General features: G+C 36.4%; 1 protein-coding gene across 2 annotated transcripts in view; it reads right to left on the reverse strand.

Annotated features, from left to right (window-relative positions):
• NECAB1 (N-terminal EF-hand calcium binding protein 1) overlaps positions 1-25,736 on the reverse strand; it is a 279,489-nt gene that overhangs the window by 47,236 nt on the left and 206,517 nt on the right. For both annotated transcript variants that reach the window (XM_079901334.1, XM_079901335.1), the window contains exons 7-8: positions 15,655-15,776; positions 5,876-5,952 (exon numbers count right to left, since the gene is read on the reverse strand). In XM_079901334.1, coding sequence (XP_079757460.1) covers positions 5,876-5,952; positions 15,655-15,776 — 199 coding nt within the window. The remainder of the gene's footprint in view (positions 1-5,875; positions 5,953-15,654; positions 15,777-25,736) is intronic.

Below are 25,736 nucleotides of genomic sequence, written 5' to 3' on the forward strand. Positions count from 1 at the left end.
GAAGAATTAATATTGTTAAAATGTCAATACTACCAAAAGCCATCTATAGATTCAATAAAATCCCTATCCATATTCCAATGGCATCTTTTACAGAGGTAGAAAAAACACTCTTAAAAGTTATATGAACCACAAAAAACGCTGAATAGCCAAAGAAATGCTGAGAAAGAAGAAAAGAGCAGGAGAGATCATACTTCCTGATTTCAAGCAATACTATAAAGCTAAAGCCATCAAACAGTATGCTACTAGCATAATAACACACAAAAGACTGACGGAATAGAATTGAGAGCCCAGAAATAAGACCAAGCATATACAATCCACTAATATTTAATAGGGAAGAAAACTCAGTGGAGAAAAGAAAGTCTTTTTAATAAATGATTCTGGGATAGTTGGATATTCACATGTAAAAGAATGAAATTGGACCCATATCTTACACCACTCACAAAATTAACTCAAAATGGACTAAGGATTTAAATGTAAGACCTGAAACCATGAAACTCCTAGAAGAAAACATAGTAATAAAGCTCCCTGACATGATTCTTGGTAATGATTTTTGGATATGTCACCTGAAGCACAAACAAATAAATAAAAAATAAACAAGTGGGATTACATCAAACTAAAAAGCTTCTGCACAGTAAACAACAACAACAGGAAAATAAATCAATAAAGTGAAAAGACAAACTTTGGAATGGGAACAAAATATTTGAAAACCATATATCTGATAAGGGTTAACGTTCAAAATACACAAAGAACTCATATAATTCAATAGCAAAAAAAAAAAAAAAAAAAGTGGGCAAAGGACCTGAATAGACATTTCTCCAAAGAAGATATATGAAACGTCAACATGTACATGAAAAGATGATCAACATCACTACTCATTAAGGAAAAGCAAAGTAAAACCACACTGAGATATCACTCATGTCTATTCGAATGACCATCATAAAAAAAAACAAGAGATAACATGATGGCAAGAATGTGGAAAAAGGGAATGCTTGTGCATTATTGGTAGATTGTAAATTGGTGCATCCACTATGGAAAGCAGTATGGCTTTCTCACGTTCCTCAAAAAATTAAATACTGAACTACCATATGATCTAGCAATTCCATTTCTGAAGTATATTCAAAGGTAATGAAAACACTACGTTGAAAAGATATCTGCACCCCTATGTTCATACCAGCATTATTTATAGAGGCCAAGACATGGAAACAACCTAATTGTCCATCGATGGGTGAATGGATAAAGAACATGTGATATATATATATATATATATATATATATATAATGGAATATTATTCAGCCACAAAAAACAAGGAAATCCTACCATTTGTGACCACAGGGATGAGCCTTGAAGATATTTTGCTAAGAGAAATAAGACAGAGAAAGACAAATACTGTACTGTATGATTTAATTTATATGTGGAATCTAAAAAAAATAAAAACAAAAACCCCAAACTCATAGAAAAAGAGATCAGATTTTTGGTTACCAGAGGTAGAGAGTGGGAGGAGGGGAATAGGATGAAGATAGTCAAAAGGTACAAACTTCTTCCAGCTATAAGATAAATAAGTATTAACGATGTAATGTTACAACATGATGACTATAGTTAACACTGCTGTATGGCATGTAAGAAAGTTAAAAGAGTAAATCCTAAGAAGATAAACATTTTTCCCTTCTTTTTTTCTTCCTTTCCTTTTTATTGTACCTGTATGAGAAGATGGATGTTAATGAACGTATTGTGGTAATTATTTCACCTTATATGTAAATAAAGCCATCATGCTGTATGCTTTAAATTTAAATAGTGATGTATGTCAATTATTTCTCAAAACTGGAAAACAAGTGAGGATTATGCACAATAATTCCTTCAAATAGATAAGAAATAAATAGAAAGTTATAGAAATCCAGACTGCCTGAAATAGTATAAGCCTGTTAATAACAGAGCTACATAGCTCTAGCTATGCAGTTCTCTTGTGGGTGAACTTTATGCAAGTTATTTAACTTCTCTGCAATTCACTTTTACTATTTCCACTGCCTTATATTCTCTATCCCTAGGTTTTCCTCTAGTTGGCTCTTCCTTATTTTTCTAACTTCAACTCAAATATCACATCCTTAAAGTGACCTTCTCAGATTACTCACTTTAAGTATCCAACCCTCCATCTTCATCACATTGTCCTACATTTTCTTCATAGTACTTTACACTATCCGAAATTACTTCATTTCATGAATTTGTTTACTTGGGGTTTGTCTGTCTCTCCAGAGACCAAGGACCTTACCTGTTTTGATCACTGCTGTATTCTCACTGACAGAATAGTACCTTGCATAAAGTGGGTACTCAAAAAATGTTAGTTGAATAAACAAGTGGCTGAATGAATGCCCATTTAAATCCTAGCTCTTCTGTGAAGACAAACATATAATGCATATAGATGTGAATTGAATCTTTAAAAGTACTCTGCATATAGAAACTGTAACAATAGTGATCTCTTTGACTGCTGTTTCCCTAATAACAACTCAGGCACACTTTTCAGTTCTACTTTCTTTAATCTAAGGTAAAAAACTTAAAACAAGTTGTATGAGTGTGACATCCTTAATTATATCCCTTTAAATATGGATATCCTGTGATCTGATGGTACACTTAAGACTTCATGAAGATTAAAGGGACTTTGTTGTTGTTTTGTTTAAGCATTGAACACTGGTTTCTGCAGAGTTCAAGCAAAACATGAGATATAATCTCAATGTATCCCATAAATACTCAGAGAGGCTGAAGTGGAAAAAAGGAATGTCTGAAGAGACTTGTAGAAATTTCAAAGGTTATTTTTCCCCCACATAAATGGTATTGGGCTTGGTTTACAGTGCAGGAAAGATTTATCATAGATACTTAGTGGTGAGAAAAGACAGTATGGCTTCCACTGTAAGTACATTCCCTTTTAATGTGGAGATCAAACCTAGTGCTAACAACTGAGAAGACAAGACAGCCATCAGTAAAATATAATATGCACTTAGCTTCTGTTTGTCAATTGGAAGTTTTTCCTCTAAAAACCTAATTCAGCATAGTACAGAACAAGTTGTAGAAAAAAACCCAACTTGCACTGCTTCTCCTTTCATTAAGACAGATCATGCTGAGCCCCACACAGCTGGAGCCCCATGTTTAAGACCATCACATTGTACTTTCAGCAAACCTCTCAGCCACTGTTCTCATAATGAAATGCTTTCATAGGAATGAAGGGAGAAAAAAGCCTAGAAAAGAAGGAGACATGACAATACTTTGATTTTAAGTTGGAAAAAAAGCCATGACCTGTGTTTGAGCTACCCCTTTAAAAAGAATGACATACATTTATGACACCAGAAGAAAGAGCTTTGCCAAGGACTTCCAAACCATTTTAAAAAGAGGTATTTGTATTCTTTAAATGAATCCAAACTTATTTAACAACTGAATCTTTATGTTTTAACAAGGTTTGGTTTTTAAATAGGGTCCTGCATTTCCAAGACTTCCACCATTGGAAAACTAATTTGTATGGCCACTATTTTTATTATCAAGCATTTTAATCTCAATTCACACATCAATTAATGAAATTAGAAAGGAGGAAAGTTGACTTGCAGCAAACTCTTAGTTTACGTTATTTGTCCCCATAAGTGGTCAATTTAAATTTAGTGAACAGTGATGTGGTGGCAGAGGGACTGGAACTCTCCAAAGTTGTTTCCTCTAGACGTGGTTCTTCTTTGTACAGAATCTCCATTTCAGAGACCTTACCCATCCTTAGGACATGAGGTTTCACCTCTGGGAGATGGCTCTCAAGATCTCAATCTGTTGTCCTGGCTTCTTAAATACTAATCTAACTGGATATTTCTACTTAGATGTCCTATTATATCTTGAAATTTAATAAACCAGTTCACCTCCTCACTTTACCTCACCAATTATCTCTCACTGTCTCTCCCTTGTCTGTTAGTGGTATAATTGTCTCAGACACTTGGGCTCAAATCCTCAGACTCCTATTTGAAACTACCCTTTTACACATCATACCCATTCAACGGTCCTGTTAATTTCACCTCAAGTCTTTCAAATCTGCCATTTTCTTTTTAGTCACTTAGTCCAGGCCCATCTTTTACTATACTTGATCCCAGTGGGCTCAGGTATACAGCCTGCCCTTTAATGTCACTGTTATAGCTGGCTTTGGTAGCTCTGACTTTGAATCTTCTTGTTTGAATCCATTTCATATTCTTGCTGTCCAATTTTCTATCTAAAGGATCTTTTTTATTATGTCACTTATCTGTTGAAAAATAATAAATGCCTCCTGTTGTCTCCAAGATCAAGTCCAAATTCCTTAGTCTGTTATTTAAGGCCATCCATAATTCAGCCCCACCCTTTCATATAATCTTATTTGTCACTATGTCCCTAAATGGAAGACTCTAACCAGGTTGGTCTACTTAACCTTTGCTCATGCCATCACCTTACCTGAATGCCCTCTCCAACTGCTCTCTGTTTACTAAAAATTTATTTTCCCATAGCAAATACTTATTAGTTTGTTAGCTGACTAACATTTATTCTGATTTTAGTGACAATACAATTTCCTTCAGTGAATGATCTCATCTCATTTTAATACTTGACTGTTAACCAAGGTTTTCTCTCCTTCCTTATCTAAGAGACCTGCATGCAACCGTAACAAGACAAACCAGACTCTCCCTCCTGGAAAGTGGAATCTTGAGCAGAATGTCCATAGACTGGAAATTGTTGAAACTCATTTATTACAGTGGAGACAACCTGAGAGACTGGTGAGTATTTCTTGCTTACCTACATCTCTAGACTTATCTTGTCTACTGACTTCCTAAGTCTAGATCTCTAGACTGTCTGTTGATTTGTGAACACTCCCATTTCCTTCTAGAGATTTCTTTTTTATTAAAGAGGTAATTTCTGTTACTTGCACTCAAAATTCCTAATTGTCATCATTTCTAAAGGCCCCTTAAGCCCTTCCTGACACAAGTGGTCCTTCCCAGCTTGCAGTGATCATTCCTTCAGGTTAGCAACTGTAAATTTTAGTATATGCTCCATTCCTTTGGCATGTCTCAGTCAGTCACTAAGTATTTACTGAGCATTAACAATGAGCTTGGTTTTGTGCAACTGCATACTTTTAAAAATCTGTTAACTCATTTTATGAATATAGAATATTTTTACGGGTAGACTCTGGGTCCTTCAAAGTCAGAAACTCTCTCTCAAGCATAAAGGTTCCTTCTTTCATGCTTGGCATGCACAGAAAACACATATTCTTACTGATTAACAAAAGCAGCTTCTTCCATTAAATCTGCTTAAGAGGAATATAACTATAATATCAGGACTACTTGGTGTTAATTGAATTAGTCAATAAAAATACAATAACTGGAAACATAAAATATAGTTCTGAAGAACTCTTCATCATATCTTAACTTGCTTGCTAACTTGGTAGTTTTCATGCTAAAAATCATCAGTTAAGATGCTAATTTCTAGAAGTTGAGTGTACAATATCATCTTTTAGTGTACCACACAGCCATTTCCCTGAATCACTTTGAAACATTCCCAAGACATCAACCAGGTCATTCCCAAGAGCTGCCATTTGCATCATTCAAGCACACTGTTACCTTACATGATTGATAACCTAAAAGTCAGACCATGCAGTAGATTTATTTAACTTTAAACCCTATATACTATTTTAACTATAATTAGGGATTGGCATTGGGGGAATGAGAATTAACATTATATTTGCTTTAACAAAAATCCCAAATAACTATCAAGCAGTATAACGGAGATCCTGGTTGCTATTCTATCCAGGCAGACATGAATATTGGGGGAATAAGGAATAATGAGTCATAATCTACTGAAAACTAAGAGGGAGAAGAAAGAAAAGGAAGTACTCACCTTCTTTTCCAGTCTATCAATTAATTTCTGGAGTCTGTTTATCTGGGTCATCCACTGGTTATCTTCTTCTAATAAGCCTTGAGGGGAAAACCATGAGGGCAATATATTAAACTCTAGACAGAGCAGGAATGCTTTGGTGTCTCAGAGCTTTTCTTTTACCCTGAAGGAAGAACACAGTGTCACTGGCTAATCACCACATTTAAATATATATATATATTTATATTTATCTATATAGATAGATTCACATGAGTTCTTTCTAAGTTATTGATTTCCATAGATCCATGTATCCCAGTGGGTTCATTTTTATGTCTATTTTTTTTATGTTGTTGCCTACACTGGCCTTTGATATTCAAAAGAACAGATCCTGCTGAGCCATTTTTACCACCACATAATGTAGCTGATTTTTCTTTTAGAAAAAGGAAAGCACCAAGAAACAATTCTAAACTTACTTCTGGGGCAGTGGCAGGAGCCAGGGAAATCATAGCCATGAACACAGCAAGGGATAAATTATTAATCAAAAAGAAGTAGAAGAGCAAGGTAGCTGGTATCTCCTTCCCTAGGGACTAACCTGAGTGGACACTATGTTCATGGCATAGGAGTGAAGAGTACAAACTCTGGAGCCCGCTGATTTTGGTCAAATTACTTAACATCTCTGGTCTCACTTTTCTTATTTTTAAATGGGCATAATAATATCACAAGCCTCACTGTGAGGATTGTGTATATATACACATATGCATACATACATATGTGTATATATAACACACAAACATACATGTACTATGTATGTAGTATTTTTATTTTTTTATTTTTATTTTTATTTATTTATTTATTTTGCGGTATGCGGGCCTCTCACTGCTGTGGCCTCCCCGTTGCGGAGCACAGGCTCCGGACGCGCAGGCTCAGCGACCATGGCTCATAGGCCCAGCCGCTCCGCGGCATGTGGGATCTTCCCAGACCGGGGCACGAACCCGGGTCCCCTGCATCGGCAGGCGGACTCTCAACCACTTCCACCAGGGAAGCCCCCTAGTATTTTTAATATGTCTGTGTATACACACACACATCTCTATCTAACAGCAGGATAAACATTATGTAAGTTCTGCTGCTATTATTGTTGCTGTTATATATGTTATTATGCAAAGGCAAGAAGGAGTAAGTTGTGGTGTGAGCCCCTGCACAAACATCCTGGTATCCTTGTGTATCCTTATGGCAGCTTGCTCAAAATATTTTCACAGAAATTTGCTGAAGTAATAGTTTTTAATATTTCCTGATAGAAGAATGTGATTGAATTTAAGACTATAAAGCCTTGTTTTAGCTTTGAATGTTAGGAAGATAAGACCTAAATTATAAGGGGGTAGTACTTTACATTAGAATTCACTTCTCCACCTGCCGTCTTCAGTGAAGCTCCTCTCAAAGCCCACCAAATAAATTATGATGCAAAAAGAAGCAGTAGCATTGCCACAAAGAAGTGGCTACTAAAAATGAGTGCTTTTACAATAAAATATTATAAATATGTAAACAAAGTTTATGTTTATATTTTAATTTGCAAAGTAGTTAACATCTTTCCATTCTAGGTTGCTCCTAAAAGAATTTAAGGCAGCTATCACAACAAAGTCCCATAAAAGGATATTTTGGGCTTAATACTGTTTTCTAAATGAAAAATGGAAAGAACAATCTATGGTTTAATTTTCTTTAAACATCTTTATTGGAGTATAATTGCTTTTAAATGGTGTGTTAGTTTCTGCTGTATAACAAAGTGAATCAGCTATACATAAACATATATCCCATGTTTAATTTTTTATATTCCACATACAAGTGATAATATTTAGTATTTGTCTTTCTCTTTCTGACTTATTTCACTCCAGGTCCATCCATGTTGTTGCAAATGGCAATATTTCATTCTTTTTAATGGCTGAGTCATACTCCATTGTATACATACATATGTGTGTGTATGTGTATATATATATATATATATATATATATATATATATATATATATATATCTCACATCTTCTTTATCCATTCATCTGTTGATGGACACTTAGTTTGCTTCCATATCTTGGCTATTGTAAATAATGCTTCTATGAATGCTTCTAATAATGCTTCCATGAATGCTTCTATGAATATTGAATTATGGTTTTCTCAGGGTATATGCCCAGTAGTGGGATTGCTGGGTCGTATGGTAGTTCTATTTTTAGTTTGTTAAAGAACCTCCATACTGTTTTCCATAGTGGCTTTATCAATTTACATTCCCACCAACAGTACAAGAAGGTTCCCTCTTCTCCACACCCTCTCCAGCATTGATTGTTTGTAGATTTTTGATGATGGACATTCTGACTGGTGTGAGGTGATACCCCATTGTGGTTTTTATTTGCATTTATCCAATGATTAGTGATGCTGAGCATCCTTTCATGTGTTTGTTGGCAATCTGTATATCTTTTTTGGAGAAATGTCTATCCATCTGTTTGTCTCATCTTCAATTACTTTCGTCAGTTTTTGAAGTACAGGTCTTGTACCTCCTTAGTTAGATTTATTCCTAGGCATTTTACTCTTTTTGATGGAACCATAAAGGGAATTGTTTTCATAATTTCTATTCTGATACTATGTTTTTAGTGTATAGCAATGCAACAGATTTCTGTATATTCGTTTTGTAACCTGAAACCTTACCAAATTCATTGTTGAGTTCTGGTAGCTTTTTGGTGGTGTCTTTAGGATTTCTTATGTATAGTGTCATATCATCTTCAAATATTGACAGTTTTACTTCTTCCTTTTCAGTATGCATTCCTTTTATTTCTTTTTTTAGTCTGATTTCTGTGACTAGGACTTCCAATACTACGTTAAAGAGAAGTCGTGAGAGTGGGCATCCTTGTCTTGCTCCTCATCTTAGAGGAAATGCTTTCAGCTTCTCCCCATTGAGTATGATGTAGGTTGTAATATATGGCCTTTGTTTTGAGTATGATGTGGGTTGTCATATACGGCCTTTGTTTTGTTGAGAAATGTTCCCTCTATACCCACTTTCTGGAGAGTTTTTATCATAAATGGATGTTGAATTTTGTCAAAAACTTTTCTGCAGTTATTGAGATGATTATATGAATTTTATTCTTTAGTTTCTTAATATAATGTATGACATAGATTGTTTTGCAGATATTGAAGCATGCTTGCATCCTTGGGATAAATATATTACTTGATCATGGCTCATGATTCCTTTCATGTATTGCTCAATTTGTTTGCTAACATTTTATTGAGTATTTTTACATTTATGTTCATATTGGCCTGAAGGTTTCTTTTTGTGTGTGATATCTTTTCAGGTTTTGGTATCAGGGTGATGCTGGCCTAACAGAATGAGTTTGAAAGTGCCCCTTCCTCTGCAATTTTTTGGAATATCTTGAGAAGAATAGGTGGTAACTCTTTTCTAAATATTTGGTAGAATTCATCTGTGAGGATAACTGCTCCTGGACTTTTGTTTCTTGGGGGCAGTTTTATTACTGTCTCAATTTCATTCCTGGTATTTGGTCTGTTCATATTTTCTGTTTCTTCTGAATATGTTCATTTCTTCTACATTGTCCATTTTATTGGCATATAATTGTTCATGGTAACCTCTTATGATCCTTTGTATTTCTCTGGTGTTGGTTATAACTTCTGTTTTATTTCTGATTTTAATGATTTGGGTCCTCTCTCTTTTCCTTGATGAGTCTTGGTAAAGGTTTATCAATTTTGTTTATCTTTTCAAAGAACCTGCTCTTGCTTTCATTGGTCTTTTGTTTTTGGTGGTTTTTTTTTTTTTTTTTTTTACTGTTTTTAAGTCTCAGTTTTATTTATTTCCTCTCTGATCTTTATGATTTCTTTCCTTCTAATAAATTCAGGTTTTGTCTTTTCTTCCTTTCCTAGTCCTTTAGGTGTAAGGTAAGGTTATTTATGTGAGATTTTTCTTGTTCCCTCAGGTAAGCTTGTATTGCTATAAACTTCCTCTTAGAACTGCTGCTGCTGCATCCCATAGATTTTTGATCATTGTGTTTCCATTTTAATTTGTCTCCATTTATTTTTTGATTTCTTCTTTGATTTTTCCAGCAACCCATTGTTTTTTTATAGGCATATTCTTTAGCCTCTATGTGTTTGTGTTTATTTGCACTTTTTTTTCTTGATTTCTAGTCTCATAGCATTGTGGTTGAAAAGTTGCTTAATATTATTTCAGTCTTCCTAAATTTACTGAGACTTATTTTCTGGCCTAGCATGTGATCTATCCTGGAGAATGTTCCATGTGCCCTTGAAAAGAATGTGTAATCTGCTGCTTTTGGATGGAATGTCCCATATATACATCTGTTAAATCCATCTTGTCTAAGGTGTTGTTTAAGGTCAGTGTTTCCTTATTGATTTTCTGTTTGGATAATCTGTCCATTGATGTAAATAGGGTGTTTAAGTCATCCCTTAGTATTATTGTGTTATCATCAATTTCTCCCTTTATGTCTGTTAATATTTGCTTTACATATTTAGGTGTCCTACGTTGGGTTTATATATATTTACTTTTGTTATATCTTCTTCTGGGATTGATCCCTTGATCATTATGTAATGTCCTTTTTCTCTTTTTACAGTCTTTGTTTTGAAGCATACTTTGTCTAATATAAGTATTGCTACCCTAGGTTTTTTTGCATTTTCTTTTGCATGGAATATCTTTTTTCCATCCCCTCATTTTCAGTCTGTCTGTGTCTTTAGATCTAAAGTGAGTCTCTTATAGGCAGCATACCTATGGATCTTGTTTTGGTTTCCAAGCAGCCATTCTATGCCTTTTGATTGGAGCACTTAGTTATTGACATTTAAAGAGATTATCAATCGGTGTGTACTTATTGCCATTTTGTCAATTGTTTTGGGATTTTTTTTTTTTTTTTATTATTTTTAAAAAATTTTGTTTATTGTTTTTTTTTTTTTTTTTTTTAACATCTTTATTGGGGTATAATTACTTTACAATGGTGTGTTAGTTTCTGCTTTATAACAAAGTGAATCAGTTATACATATACATATGTTCCCATATCTCTTCCCTCTTGCATCTCCCTCCCTCCCACCCTCCCTATCCCACCCCTCCAGGCTGTCACAGAGCACCGAGCCAATATCCCTGTGCCATGCGGCTGCTTCCCACTAGCTATCTACCTTACTACGTTTGTTAGTGTGTATATGTTTTGGGATTTTTAAAGTTCTTTTTTGTTCCTTACTTCTTTTTTTTGCTCCCTTCCCTTATGATTTGATGACTTCCCTTGTGATTTGATCTTTAATGTTATGTTTGTATTCCTTTCTCTTTTTTTGTGTGTACATCTATTATAGATTTTTGGCTTGTGGTTACCATGAGTTTTATATATATATATATATATATATATATATATATATATACACTGATATATTGATATATATATATATATATATATATAGGTGACTTTAAATAGTCATGGATATATATATATATATATATATATATATATATATATATATATATATATCCGTGACTTTAAATAGTCATATATATATATATATATATATATATATATCCGTGACTATTAAAAGTTGTTAATCTTTTAAGTTCAAACCCATTTTAACAACTCTGCATTTTTACTCCCATGCCCGCATTTAATGTTTTTGACATCATATTTTACATTTTTGTATTTTATATCCCCTAACTATTGTGGATATAGATGATTTTACTACTTTTATCCATTAACCTTCCTACTAGCTTTATATGTGGTTGATTTATTATCTTACTACATATTTCCCTTTACTAATGAGATTTCTCCTTTCATAATTTTCATATTTCTAGTTGTGGCTTTTTCTTTTCTGCTTAGAAAAGTCCCTTTAACATTTCTTGTGAAGCTGGCTTGGTGGTGATGCTGTCTTTTAGCTTTTTCTTGTTGTAAAACTTTTGATCTCTTCTTCAAATCTGAATGAAAGCTTTGCTGTATAGAATATTCTTGTTTACAGGTTTTCCCCTTTCATCACTTTAAATGTATCATGTCACTTTTCCTGGCCAGAAGAGTTTCTGCTGATAAGTAAGCTGATAGCCTATGGGAGTTCCCTTATATGTAATTTGTTGCTTTTCCCTTACTGCTTTTAATATTGTCTCTTCATCTTTAATTTTTGCCATTTTATTATAATGCTTCTCAGTGTGTCACTTTGGGTTGAACCTGTTTGGAACTTTCAGTCATTCCTGGACCTGAATTACTGTTTCCTTTCCCAAATTAGGGAAGGTGTCAGTACTGTGTTCAACTATGTTCTCTGCCTCTTTCTCTTTCTCTCTCTCTGTTGTCTTCTGGGACCCCTATAATGCAAATATTAGTACACTTGATGTAGTCCCAGTGGTCTCATAAATAGTTCTATTTCTTTTCTCTTTCTCTCTCTCTATTGTCTTCTGGGACCCCTATAATTCAAATATTAGTACACTTGATGTAGTCCCAGTGGTCTCATAAATAGCTCTATTTCTTTTTTTTCCTTTCTTCCATTCAGCTTGAGTGATTTCACTACTCTGTCTTCCAGCTTGCTGATTTGTTCCTCTGTAGTATCCAATTTATTGTTGATTCCTTCTAGTGCATTTTTAATTCCTTCTAGTGCATTTTTAATTTCAGTTTTGTATACTTCATCTCTGTTTGGTTCTTCTTTACATTTTCTATCTCTATGTAAAAACTTCTGACATTTCTATCTCTTCGTAAAAACTTCTGACTTCTGACATTTCCCTCTGTTTTGTTTATCCAAACTCTTCTCTCAGGTTCTTTGAACATCTCTATGATAATTAACTTGAACTCTTTATCAGATACATCACTAACCTCCACTTCACTTAGTTCTTCTTCTGGAGTTTTATCTTGGTCCTTCATTTGGGACTAATTCCTCTATCACCTCATTTTGCCCAATTTGCTGTTTTTATTTCTAAGTATTTGGGAGGTTTGTTACATTTCTTGACTTTGAAGAGGTGTCCTTTTGTAGGAGATGTCCTATGTGTACCTGTGGTGCACTCCTCTATGGTCACCAGAGCTACATGCTTTAGGAGTGCCCCCTTTTTGTGTTGTGCGGGTCCTTCCATTTTGGCTGACTGACTACTGTGGCTGATCTAGTTGGTGTGGCTAGCCCCTGTCTGGTTGATTGCCAGGCCTTGCCTTGGGCAGAGGATGCCAACTACTTGTGGGCAAGGGCTGGTCATGACATGGCTGACCACAGTGTCCTGGGATTCCTGGGGCTAGTGCTGGACCAGTGGCAGGTGGATCTTGGTGCTGGGGTGGGTGGCTGTAGGGCCACAGGTGCCAGATCTAGTCTTGCCCTACTCGTGTATGAGTCAAGTTCCAGACATGGCTTGCTGCAGGGTCCAGGATGTCCCAAAGCTGGTGTCAGCCTGCTCGTGAGTGGGGCTGGATCCCAGGGCAGCTGGCTGAGGGGTTCAAGGTGTCTCAGAGCTGGTGTCTCAGAGCTGAGGCCTAAAGGGTTGGAGTCAGCTTACTAGTGGGCTGCAATGAGGCCTTGAGCATACCAATCCTAATTCCAGCTCACTGGTGGGCAGACTCGGGTTCCAGGGTCTCTGAATTCTGGGTCCTGAGGGTACCAGAGTTGATGTGTAGGCTTGTTGGTGGGCGGGTCTAAGTCCCAGGGGATCCTGGGGCTGGTGCCTGCTCAATGGTGGGTGAGGCTAGTCCTAGGGCTAGTGCCAGCCCATTGGTCAGTAGAACTATGTCTCAGGGTCTCTGGCTGCAGACCCCTGGTGGGGGGGTTTTCCCAGATTTGGTGTCAACCCACTGTGGATGAGGTTGGGTCCCAATGGCAGACTGTGGGGCCCAGGGATTTCTTGAGGCTAGTGCCAGTGCTTTGGTGGGTGAGGCCAGGTCCTGAGCCCTCTGGTGAGTAGGATTGGGTCCTGGAGCCACTGTAGACTCAGGGATTCTTAAGTCAACCAGCTTGCTGGTGGGTGAGCCTGTGTCCCCACCTGACTAGCTGCTTGTCTTGAGGCGTCTTAATTCTAGTGCTCACAAGCTGGTGGGCAGGGACAGGTCTCAGCACTAATTAGCTAGAAGAAGGATTCCAAAGTGGTGCCTGCCATCATTAGTGTCCTTGTGGTAGAATGAGCTCCCCAAAATAGCTGCCACCAGTGTCTGTGTCCCCAGGATGAGTTACAGTTGCTTCCTGCCTCTCCAGGAAGCTCTCCAAGATCAGCAGGTAGGTCTGACTCATTCTCTTTTCAAGTCACTACTTCTTATCTGTATCCCAGAGCATGTGAGAATTTTTGTGCACATTTTAAGAGTGGAGTCTCTATATCCTACAGCCTTCTGGCTCTCCCCAAGGTGAACCCTCCTGGCCTTCAAAGTCAAATGTCTGGGGGTTTGATTTCCTGGTGCAGAACCCCAAGCTGTAGACCCTGATGTGGGGTTTGAACCCCTTGCTCACTTGTGGAGAAGCTCTGTGATTGTAGTTATCATTTCATTTGTGGGTCACCCTCTTAGGTATATGGATCTTGACCATACCACTTCTCTGCCCCTCCTACCCATCTTGTTGTGATTCCTTTTAATGTATCTAGTTGTGGAATATCTTTTCTGCTAGTCTTCTTGTCTTTCTCATCAATAGTTGCTCTGTAAATAGTTGTAATTCTGATGTGACCATGGGAGAAGGTGAGCTCAGTGTCTTCCTATTCCACCATCGTGGCCACTCCTACAGTGGTTCTAAATGAGCTTCATGATTTTTCCTGTACTTTTGATACTGACCAGGAGAAGATATTGCCCCAAGTAGTCCCTGATCCTAAGAAGCTACATGAGGAGTAGAGCTGAATCCAACCTACAAGCTGGAGCCACATCCAGCTGAGATCACTCAAATCACAGTCAAACATAGACCCATGAGAGAAAAGAACCAAATATTTCCAGTTGTAATCACTGAGATTTTGAGGTTGTTTCACTGTAAAAAATGACTAATGATCCATTACCCCTAGACAAATAGCTTTACTTTCTGGGGAGATGGAGATACTAACATCTATCTTATAAGGTGTTAGGATAAAATAAGACAGTGTTCAAGAAAGCACTTTGAAATCTTTCAAGTACAATCTGTGTAAATACAGACTATATCTATACATTGATTTTCTGAAATGGTAGATATTTAAATATTCATTTATGTTAAAATGACATGTTCAAGTGATATGTGCAGGTACATACAGATACATATATACATACATATGCATATATATTCATACTTTATAAAAATTACCCTACTTAACAACATAAATTTTCATATTTCAAAGTATTTTAAAGTAATTAATATAAATTACATGGTTAAAATATGATGACCTAATGAATATTATTGAGGTCTCAATCATATACTACATTATGCACTTCAAAAGCCACTATAATTTTAGTCCTGTTATGAAAGGAAACAATAACCTTTTTCTAAAATGAATTTAGAGTATGCTTAACCAGGCTTGGGGATCTGGGATTAGGGTGCAGACTAAAGGGCACCTCCTTTGCTTGGAGATGATGATGATTTCTATAGGTCTTAAGTCTTTCACATATTAGGTGATTGAGTCACTTTCTTCCCTACCCAACATGTCTCTGTGTACTGCCCAAGTACAACTGCTAGGATTCTGACAGAACTGATGATTAGGATCACCACCCTAGTTCTTAATATCTTAGACCTTTACCACTTTGGTTTCAGACAAGCTTGTTCGGTGTAAGAAAAGCATTCCATTATTATTGTTTTAGCTGCCTTTTGGTCCTTTTTAAATAAGTCAATATGAAGATACAATTGAGTCAACTTCAAGAAAAATGACAAAGTTTCATTACCTGCACCATAGACATTAAACTGAGGGCTGTTGGGGGAGAAGATTTTGTGTCTCTGGACTCGACGACTTGATCGTTTTCCAGGCCATTGAATCGACAGGACTTCTGGTTTGGTTGGCCCTTGTCTTGAACAACAAAGACAATATTTAACCTCAGTGTCAGGGCTTCAGTCTTTTACCTCAAGGAACACATCTTCAAAGATCAGACACAAATATTTTCTAGTGTAGTGAAATGAAAATTTATGAGAACTATGGTTTGGCAACATGGTCTAGAGATACCTGGTAATGTGGCATTATAAGTGAAACTAAGGAAAAGAGGGGGGAACATGGCAGAGTAGAAGGACCTTGAGCTCACCTCCTCTCACTAAACTCAATATTTTGTAATAACCTATAAAGGAAAAGAATCTGAGAAAGAAAAAAATATATATATATATAACCGAATCATTTTGCTGTACACCTGAAACCAACACAACATTGTAAATCAACTATACTTCAATAAATTATTTTTAAAGTTATTAAGCAGAAAAAAAAAGAAAATACATTGGGCTTTTTTTATTCTTGTAATTTAAAAGTTTGAGTAAAAAATCATACCTTGATTTGTAATTTAAGAAAAACTAGTTTCTTTTATTGCCCAAATTATCAATGGAAAGAATGCTTATTTGTACACTTCCATAGTATTTTGTTTAGTTTGAGAACACCTATGGAGTTTGTTTTTCCTTTTATTCAGTTTTTAACTTAACTGTTTAAATCAAAGCTAAATATCCATATAGTTAAAAAGTCAAATAATTCTATAAACTTTTTTCTACAAACAGGTTCTCCCCTTCACCATATTGTGCCCTCATTCTCCTTATACAAAGGCAACACTTTTCAACAAGTGTTTATTTGTGTTTATCTATATATAACAATACTATCTCTTGGGGAGGTGTGACCAAGATGGTAAAGTAGGGAGACTCTGAGCTCACCTCCTCCCATGGGCACAACAAACTTACAACAATTTACAGAGCCACTATTGACAGCAACAATCTGAAGACTAAAAGAAAAGATTTTCCACCACTAAAGGAACCACGATGAGATGAGTGGGACAAATGGAGATGCAGTATAGTCAAGATCCACACCCCTAGGTAGGCAACCCACAAAGAGAAAGAAAACCACAATTGCAGAGGTTCTTGCCAAGAAGAAAGGGGTCCAACTACCACATTGAGCTCCCAAGCCTGGGGTTCTTTACTGGAAAGATGAGCCCCCAGAACATCTGGCTTTGAAAACCAGTGGTGCTTGCATACAGGAGACCTGGAGGGCTGTAGGCAACAGAGACTCCATTCTTAAAGGGTACAAACAAAATCTCACACAATCTGAGATCCACAGTGAAAGAGTAATTTAAAAGAATCCTGGGTCATACCCAAACTCTCCAGCTGATCTTGGAGAGCTTCCCAGAGAGGCAGGAGGTAACTGCAACTCTCCCTAGGGACACAGAGAGTGGTAGCAACCTTTTTTAGGAACCTGCTCTACCACAAGGACACTGGTGCTGGCAAGCACCATTTTGGAATCCTCCCTCTCGCATATTAGTGCTGGGGGTTTACCTGTACTTTAGCAAATTGGCATACATCCTGGGAACCACAAACCCAGCAGCCAGCCACAAGAGACCCAGCTCTTCCCACCATCTGCCCCAGGACCTGGTCTGTCCCAGTCCCAGGTACCTTGGACCACACAGCTATCTGCCCTGAAACCCAATGCTGCCCAACAGTGGACTGGCACCAGCCCTGGGACTCCCCAGACCATGCAGCTAGCCACACTGGGACCTGGCCCTGCCCATCAGCTACTACAAAGCTGGGCCTAGTAGCCAACTGGGCCAGAGAAAAGCCCCACCTGCCAGTACACCCATAGTAATTGGTCCCACTATAACAGAAGGGCCCATGCAGCCCACATAGTGGGTATGCCTAGAGTATATAGCTCTGGTGAACAGAGGCAAGTGTTTTGCCAGGCCCAATATGATGTCTTCTATAGAACTCCACTTCCTCAAGATCAGGAAACATAACTGACCTACCTAATACATAGAAATAAAACAAAGAATTTGGCAAAATGAGGTGACAGAGGAATATATTCCAAACGAAGGAACAAGATAAGACACCAGAAGAAGAACTAAGCAAAGTGGAGATAAGCAAACTACCCAATAAAGAGTTCAAGCTAATAATCATAAAGAGGCTCAACAAACTCAGGAGAAGAATGGATGCACACAGTGAGGAATTTCAGTTAGATAAAAAAACTCAACACAGCTGAAGAATACAATAACTTAAATAGAAATACACGGAGGGAATCAAGAGTAGAGTAGATGATACAGGAGGAAATGGATAAGTGCCTGGAAGACAGAGTAGTGGAAATCACCAAGGCTGAACAGAAAAAAGGAAAAATAATTTTAGAAAATGAAAATAGTTTAAGAGACCTCTGGGACACCATCAAGGTAACTAACATTACCATTACAGAGGGCCCAGAAGGAAAAGAGAAACAGAGGAAGAAAACTTACTTGAAGAAATAAAGGCTAAAAACTTCCAAAATCTGAGAAAAAACAACAGACATCCAAGTCTAGTAAGAATAGAGGATCCCAAACAAAATGAGCTCAAAGAGATCCACACCAAGACAAACTGTAATTTAAATGGCAAAAGATTATAGATAAAAAGAGAATCTTAAAAGCAGCCAGAGAAAAGCAACTAGTTATGCACAAGGGAACTCCCATAAGACTATCAGCTGACTTTTCAGCAGAAACTTTTCAGGCCACAAGCAAGTGGTAAGATACATTTAAAGTGATGAAAGAAAAAACTTACAATCAAGAAGACTCTACCCGGCAATGCTATTATTCATATTTGAAGGAGAGATAAAGAGTTTTACAGACAAGCAAAACCTAAGAGTTCAGCGTCACTAATCTAGCTTTACAACAAATGTTAAAGGGACTTTTCTAAGTGAAAAAGGAAAGACCACAACTAGAAATATGAAAATTATGAAAAGAAAATCTCATTGGTAAAGGAAAATATGCAGTAAAGGTGGTAGATCAACCACTTATACAGCTAGTAATAAGGTTATAGGACAAAAGTAGTAAAATCATTTATAACCACAATAAGTAGTTAAGAGATTTACAAAAGAAAAGGATATAAAATATGAAGTCAAAAACATTAAATGTGGCAGGGGGAGTAAAAATGCGTTGTTGTTAGAATGTGTTTCAACTTAAGAGATCAGCACGTTTAAATAATCACAGATATATATAGGTTATTATATATAAATGCCATGGGAACTGTAAACCAAAAATCTATAAAGAGATATACACACACAAATAAGAAAGGAATCCAAACATAGCATTAAAATATTCATCAAATCAAAAGGGAAAATAGCGAAAGAGCTAAGTTACTAAAAAGAACTATACAAAACCCCCAAACAATTGACAAAATGGCAATAAGTACATATCTATCAATAATTACTTTAAATGTAAATGAACTAAATCCTCTAATGAAAACACAGAGAGTGGCCTAATAGATTAAAAAAAAAAAAAACAAGACCTGTATATGCTGTCTACAAGAGACACACTTCATATCTAAAGATACAGCTGCTGAAAGTGAAGGGATGGAAAAAGTATTCCATGCAAATGGAAATGAAAAGATAGTTGGGTTAGCAGTACTTACATCAGACAAAATAGACTTTAAACAAAGATTGTAAAAAAGAGACAAAGAAGAACATTACATAATGATAAAAATCAATTAAATAAAAAGATATAGCAAATGTAAATGTATACACACCCAACATAGGAGCAATTAAATACATACAGCAAATATTAACAAACATAAAGGGAGAAATTGACAGTAATACAATAATACTAGGGAACTTGTAAGAGCTGGTTCTTTGAAAAGATAAACAAAATTGATAAACCTTAATCCAGACTCATCAAGAAAAAAAGGAGGGCCCAAATCAATAAAACCAATAAAATCAGAAGAAAAAAAAAAGGGGGGAAGATACAACTAACATCACTGAAATACAAAGGACCATTAAGAGATTACTAGAACAAATACTTGCCAACAAATTGGGAAACCTAAAAGAAATGGACAAATTCCTAGAAACATACAATCTCCCAAGTATGAATCAGGAAAAAATAGAAAATATAAACAGACAAATTACCAGTAATAAAATTAAATCAGCAATCAAAAAAACTAAAAACCTCCCAAATAACAAAAGTCTAGGACCACATGGCTTCACAGGTGAATTCTAGCAAACACTTAAAGAAGAATCAACACCAATCCTTCTCAAACTATTCTAAAGATTGCAGAGGAAGTTAAGCTTCTGAACTCATTCTATGAAGCCAGCATCACCATGATACCAAAACCAGCCAAAGATACCTTGAAAAAAGAAAATCACAGGCCAATATCACTGATGAACATAGATGCAAAAATCCTTCACAATGTATTAGCAAACTAAATTCAACAAAAAACTCATACACCATGATCAAGTGGTATTTACCCCAGGTATGTAAGGATGATTCAATATCAAAACAATCTATGTGATACACTACATTAAGAAATTGAAGAATAAAATTCATATAATCATCTCATAGATGCAGAAAAGTCTTTTAACAAAATTCAACAACGATTTATGATAAAAACTCTCCAGAAAGTGGATATAAAGGGAATATTCCTCAACAAAGTAAGGCCATATATGACAACCCACAGCTAACATCATACTTAATGGTGAAAAGCTGAGAGTATTTCCTCTAAGATCAAGAGCAAGATAAGGATGCCCACTCACAACTTCTATTCAATATAGTATTGGAAATCGTAGCCAAAGCAATCAGACAAAAAGGGAATCCAAATTGTAAAGAAAAAAGGAAAACTTTCACTGAAGATGACATGATACTATATATAGAAAATCCTAAAGATGCCACCAGAAAACCTACTAGAACTAATAAATGAACTTAGTAAATTTGCAGGATAAAAAAAATACTATACAGAAATCTATACACTAACAATGTTTCTATATACTAACAACAAACTATCAGAAAGTGAAATTTAGAAAACAAGCCCATTTATTACAATTGTATCAAAAAGATTAAAATTTCTAGGAATATATCTAACCAAAGAGGTAAAAGTACTACAGTCAGAAAAATGTACGATATTGATGAACTGAAGATAACACAAATGAAAAGATATACTGTGCTCAATGATTGGAAGAATTAATATTGTTACAATGACCATACTACCCAAGGAAATATAAAGACTCAGTGCAATCTCTATCAAAATAAAAATGGTATTTTTCTCAGAGCTAAAATAAATAATTCTAAAATTTGTATTTAAACACAAAAGACCCTGAATAACCTAAACGATCTTGAGAAAGAAGAACAAAGTTGGAGGTGTCATGCTCTCTGAATTCAAAATGTACTACAAAGCTATGGTAATCAAAACAATATTGTACTGGCACAAAAACAGACAGCTAGATCATGGAGCAGAATAGAGAGGTAGAAATAAACTCACCCTTACATGATTAATTAACCTAGGATAAAGGAGACAAGAATATACAATGGCAGAAAAGACAGCTTCTTCAATAAATGTTGGGAAAACAGCTACATGCAAAAGAATCAAACTGGACTACTTTATAACACCATATACCAAAAAGAAAAATAAAGAAAAATCAAAATTGTTTAAGGACTTAAATGCAAGACCCAAAACTATAAAACTCCTAGAAGAAAACATAGGCAGTAAGTTCTTTGACATCATTCTTAGCAATATTTTTCATACCTGTATCCTCAGCAAGAGAAACAAAATGAAAAATAAATGAATGGGACTGCATCAAACTAAATAACTTGTGCAGTGAAGGGAACTATCAACAAAATGAAAATGCAGCCTACTGAATGGGAGAAGATATTTGAAAATGATATAACTAATAAGGGGTTAATATCCAAAATACACAACTAACTCGTACAACTCCTCAGCATCAGAAAAACAAACAAGTCAATAAAAATGCGTGGAGGACCTGAACAGACATTTTTTGAAAGAAGACATAGCAATGGCCAGCAGACATATGAAAAGATGCTCAACATCACTAATCATCAGGGAAATGAAAATCAAAATCACAATGAGATATCACCTCCCACCCTTCAAAATGGCTGTTATCAAAAGGGCAACAATAAACAACTGTTAGTAATGTTGTAGAGAAAAGGGGGGCCTCGTGCACTGCTGGTGGGAATGCAAATTGGTACAGACACTATGGAACATATTATAGATGCTCCTCAAAAAATTAAAAATAGAACTACATATGATCTATCAATTCCACATCTGAATGTTTTTCCAAAGGAAAAAAAACTATAATTTGAAAAGTTGAAAAGAGGTACTTCCCTGGTGGCACAGTGGTTAAGAATCTGCCTGCCAATGCAGGGGACGTGGGTTTGAGCCCTGGTCCGGGAAGATCCCACAAGCCATGGAGCAATTAAGCCCATGAACCACAACTACTGAGCCTGCTCTCCAGAGCCTGTGAGCCATAACTACTGAGCCCATGAGCCACAACTACTGAAACCTGCATGCCTGGATCCCATACTCCACAACAAGAGAAGCCCCTGCAATGAGAAGCCCATGCACAACAATGAAGAGTAGCCCCCGCTCACCTCAATGAAGACACAACACAGCCAAAAATAAAATATAAATAAATTAATTAACTTTAAAAAATGTTGACAAGATATACACACCCCTGTGTTCATTGCAGTATTTTTTTTTTACAATAGCCATGATATGGAAGCAACCTAAGTGTCCATCAGTAGATGAATGGATATGTGTGTGTGTGTGTGTCTGTGTGTGTCTATTTACATATATGACATATGTATATATATACATACATATGTATATATATTTGTGTTTATATATATATATTCACACACACACACACACAATGGAATATTCCTCAGTCATCAAAAAAGAATTATGCTAAGTGAAGTATGTCAGAGAAAGATAGACCATATGATTTCACTTATATATGCAATCTCAAAAACAAAATGAACAATCATAACAAAATAGAATCAGACTCTGTTACTGGGAACAAACTGGTGGTTGCCAGAGGGGAGGGGAGATGGGAAGAGTGAAATAGGTGAGGGAGATTAAGAAGTACTAATTTCCAGTTACAAAATAAATGAGTCACAGGGATGAAATGTACAGCATGGGGAATATATTCAATAATATTGTAATAACAATATGGTGACAGATGGTAACTAGACTTATTGTGGTGAACTTTTTGCTATCTCTTTCTTTTTCAGTTTTAGGCTTTAGGTATCAAATTCCCTATATGAAAAGCTCAGGCCAAAGATATATACATGGAAATGTAAGGAACTTCCAGGAAGGCTGTTTAAAAGGAAGAATTGAGCTGAGAGGCTGCCTATTCTTTCCTTATACTTCTTTCCTGGTTGGAATATGAACATGGTATCTGGAATTCCAACAACCAGCTTTGGCATGAGGTAAACTTGCAAATGTAAGTCATGTACGAAGATGTGAAAAAGAGAGGAAATCTATGATAAATCTGTAGAGCTGCCATACTTGCCTTAGACTGCCCACCACCAGGCTCTTTAGCAGGAAATAATAAGCTCTTATGTGATTAAGCCACTTTTCGCCCTCTGTTATATGCAACCCCCCACACCCAAAATAAGATTCCTTTAGCCTCTCTCCTATTTTGGATTCTCCCTCCCCACCCCACCTCTGCCTTTATCTTTCTTTTTTTTTTAAACTGGATTTCATTTTTCTCTTAGTTTATTCCTTTGTTTTGGAGAGAAAATGCCTCCAATTGCTTCAGAAGAAATGGAATACCATGAGAGGCAAAATTCTTGAGACACTGCATGTATAAAAATACTTTAATTTTTCCTCCAGCATTATTAGTGGTTTTATGGAGTAAAGAATTTTAGGTTGCAAATCTTTTCCATTCAAATTTTGAAGTTGCTTGATTGAATTTTAGCTTCCAGTCTCATTATTGAAAAATATAGTGTTTTCTTTATCATTTGGGTTTTTCTCTCTGGGAGTTTTTAGACACTTCTCTTCATCTCCAGTACTCTGAAATTTCATAATGGCATGACTTGGCGTGTGACTTTTATTATTCGTTATAATGGCTCTTAGTCTGTTCTATCAACCTGGAAACTCATGTCCTTGTTCTGAAAATTATTTCTTTGATAATGTCTCTCCTGTGTTCTATTTCTAGAAAATGTCATCACACTTTTATCTCCAAATATTCCTCATAGGTTTTCATTTCTACAATCAGAATTTCCAAGAACTGTTTTCTGTGCTTTCAATATTCTTTTTTTAAAATAACATCCTGCCCTTAATTCATAAATGCAATATCTTCTCTGATTTTTGAGGGTATTGATGATTTACTTTCTGAAGTTTTCTGCTCCCTGGATATTTCTGTTTCAAGTTTTGTTTCTTGTGTTTGACTTGTTCTCTTGGTTGTCCCTGCTTATCTCAGAGGAAGGAACCACAGGAATGATTGGAATCTATATGTGTATGTTGGGGACTGCCAACTTGCAGCCTCCATTGTAGGGTGGCCTGGCTTGGCCTGTTCATTGGAGGACACTGACTCCCAGTACTTTTAAGTATTTTCTCTAAGACTGATGAGATCGCTAAAAGAAGGAGGTCCCAACTGGAGGGAATAAGCCCAACTGCCAGTCCTCTGGGAACACAGGATTCTGAGGGGGTTTCAAATCTCACTGTTCAGTATGGAGACTTCAGTTAATGCCTCATTTTTTAGAACTGTGCTCTGACACCCAGTTGTGCCAGTGTAAATCTGTTCACCTACTCCAAAGAGTATACCTCTAGGCTTCCTCAAGGGCTGGGGAGAGGCAGTCAATATAAAGCTTTGGGTGGAGCTTTCAACAATATGTCAACCTCACTTTCATCCCCACTATCAGTTGCACATGGTGAAGCTAATTCTTTTTTTTTTTTTTTTTTTTTTTTTTTTCGGTACGTGGGCCTCTCACTGTTGTGGCCTCTCCCGCTGCGGAGCACAGGCTCCGGACGCGCAGGCCCAGCAGCCATGGCTCATGGGCCCAGCCGCTCCGCGGCATGTGGGATCTTCCCGGACCGGGGCACGAACCCATGTCCCCTGCATCGGCAGGCGGACTCCCAACCACTGTGCCACCAGGGAAGCCCTGAAGCTAATTCTTGAGGCTTTCTGAGGTTTTGTGATACCAGTTGGATTGCATCTTGGCTTCTTACACCAGCTGCTTATGTTTCAGCTTTCTCAGATCTTCTAAATCAGTTACCGCTAGATTCACCTTCTTTTCATGTTCCAAGCTTCTATATCATTTTTCTTCTATCCTTCTTATCTTTGTGGGTTTATGACTCCTTTTTATCCAGACACTCTTAATGCCATTTTTGAAGGGTTTAGGGAGGGAGCAAAACTAATATTCTATGTTTACTCTCCAATCTAACTACCCTTCCCTCTAGATTTTCCTATGGCATATTAAAAAAAAATCAACTTTCTAGTAACTTCTCCTCTCTCCCAAATCTTTACTACATAGGAGGAAGTGATTTAGAGCATTCCTTCTTTATGTTCAAGATAAGGGAATTTAAGTTGTCTGAACTTTATAATCACCTATATGTGAAATTAAAGCCTTCCCTTACTTCTTTAATAAACAACCATGAAAAGGAGAAAAATAACTTCCAAGCCAGAAGGAATTAGTTGTTTTTCTGAATAAAGAAGAACTTTGGAAAATAGAACAAACTTGCAGATTTCATTATAAAAAAGAAATTCACATATAATTAAACTGTGTTCCTAGAAACCTAGTTTGTTTGAGGAAGAATGGTTTATATAAGAAGACAAGGGTCCTCTAGAGGAAAACTTTAGTATAAACTAATGATAATTCTTGTCGTCTATTGGGTACTTTCAAACGACATGGGATTAAAGTGGCTTCCATTTAGCCAGCTGGCCAGGACAGATATAAAGAGTGTTGTAGAACGCCATCTGAAAAATCTCACTTCTGTGGCATTCCAGCTGTATGCATCTCTTCTTTCTGAATTGCCATTTTCACATGAATACACACAGACATATTGCTCAAGACAGCATGTCTAACTCATTACTGCAGGATGA

This window comes from Stenella coeruleoalba (assembly GCF_951394435.1).
Source record: "Stenella coeruleoalba genome assembly, chromosome: 17".
NCBI lineage: Eukaryota > Metazoa > Chordata > Mammalia > Artiodactyla > Delphinidae > Stenella > Stenella coeruleoalba.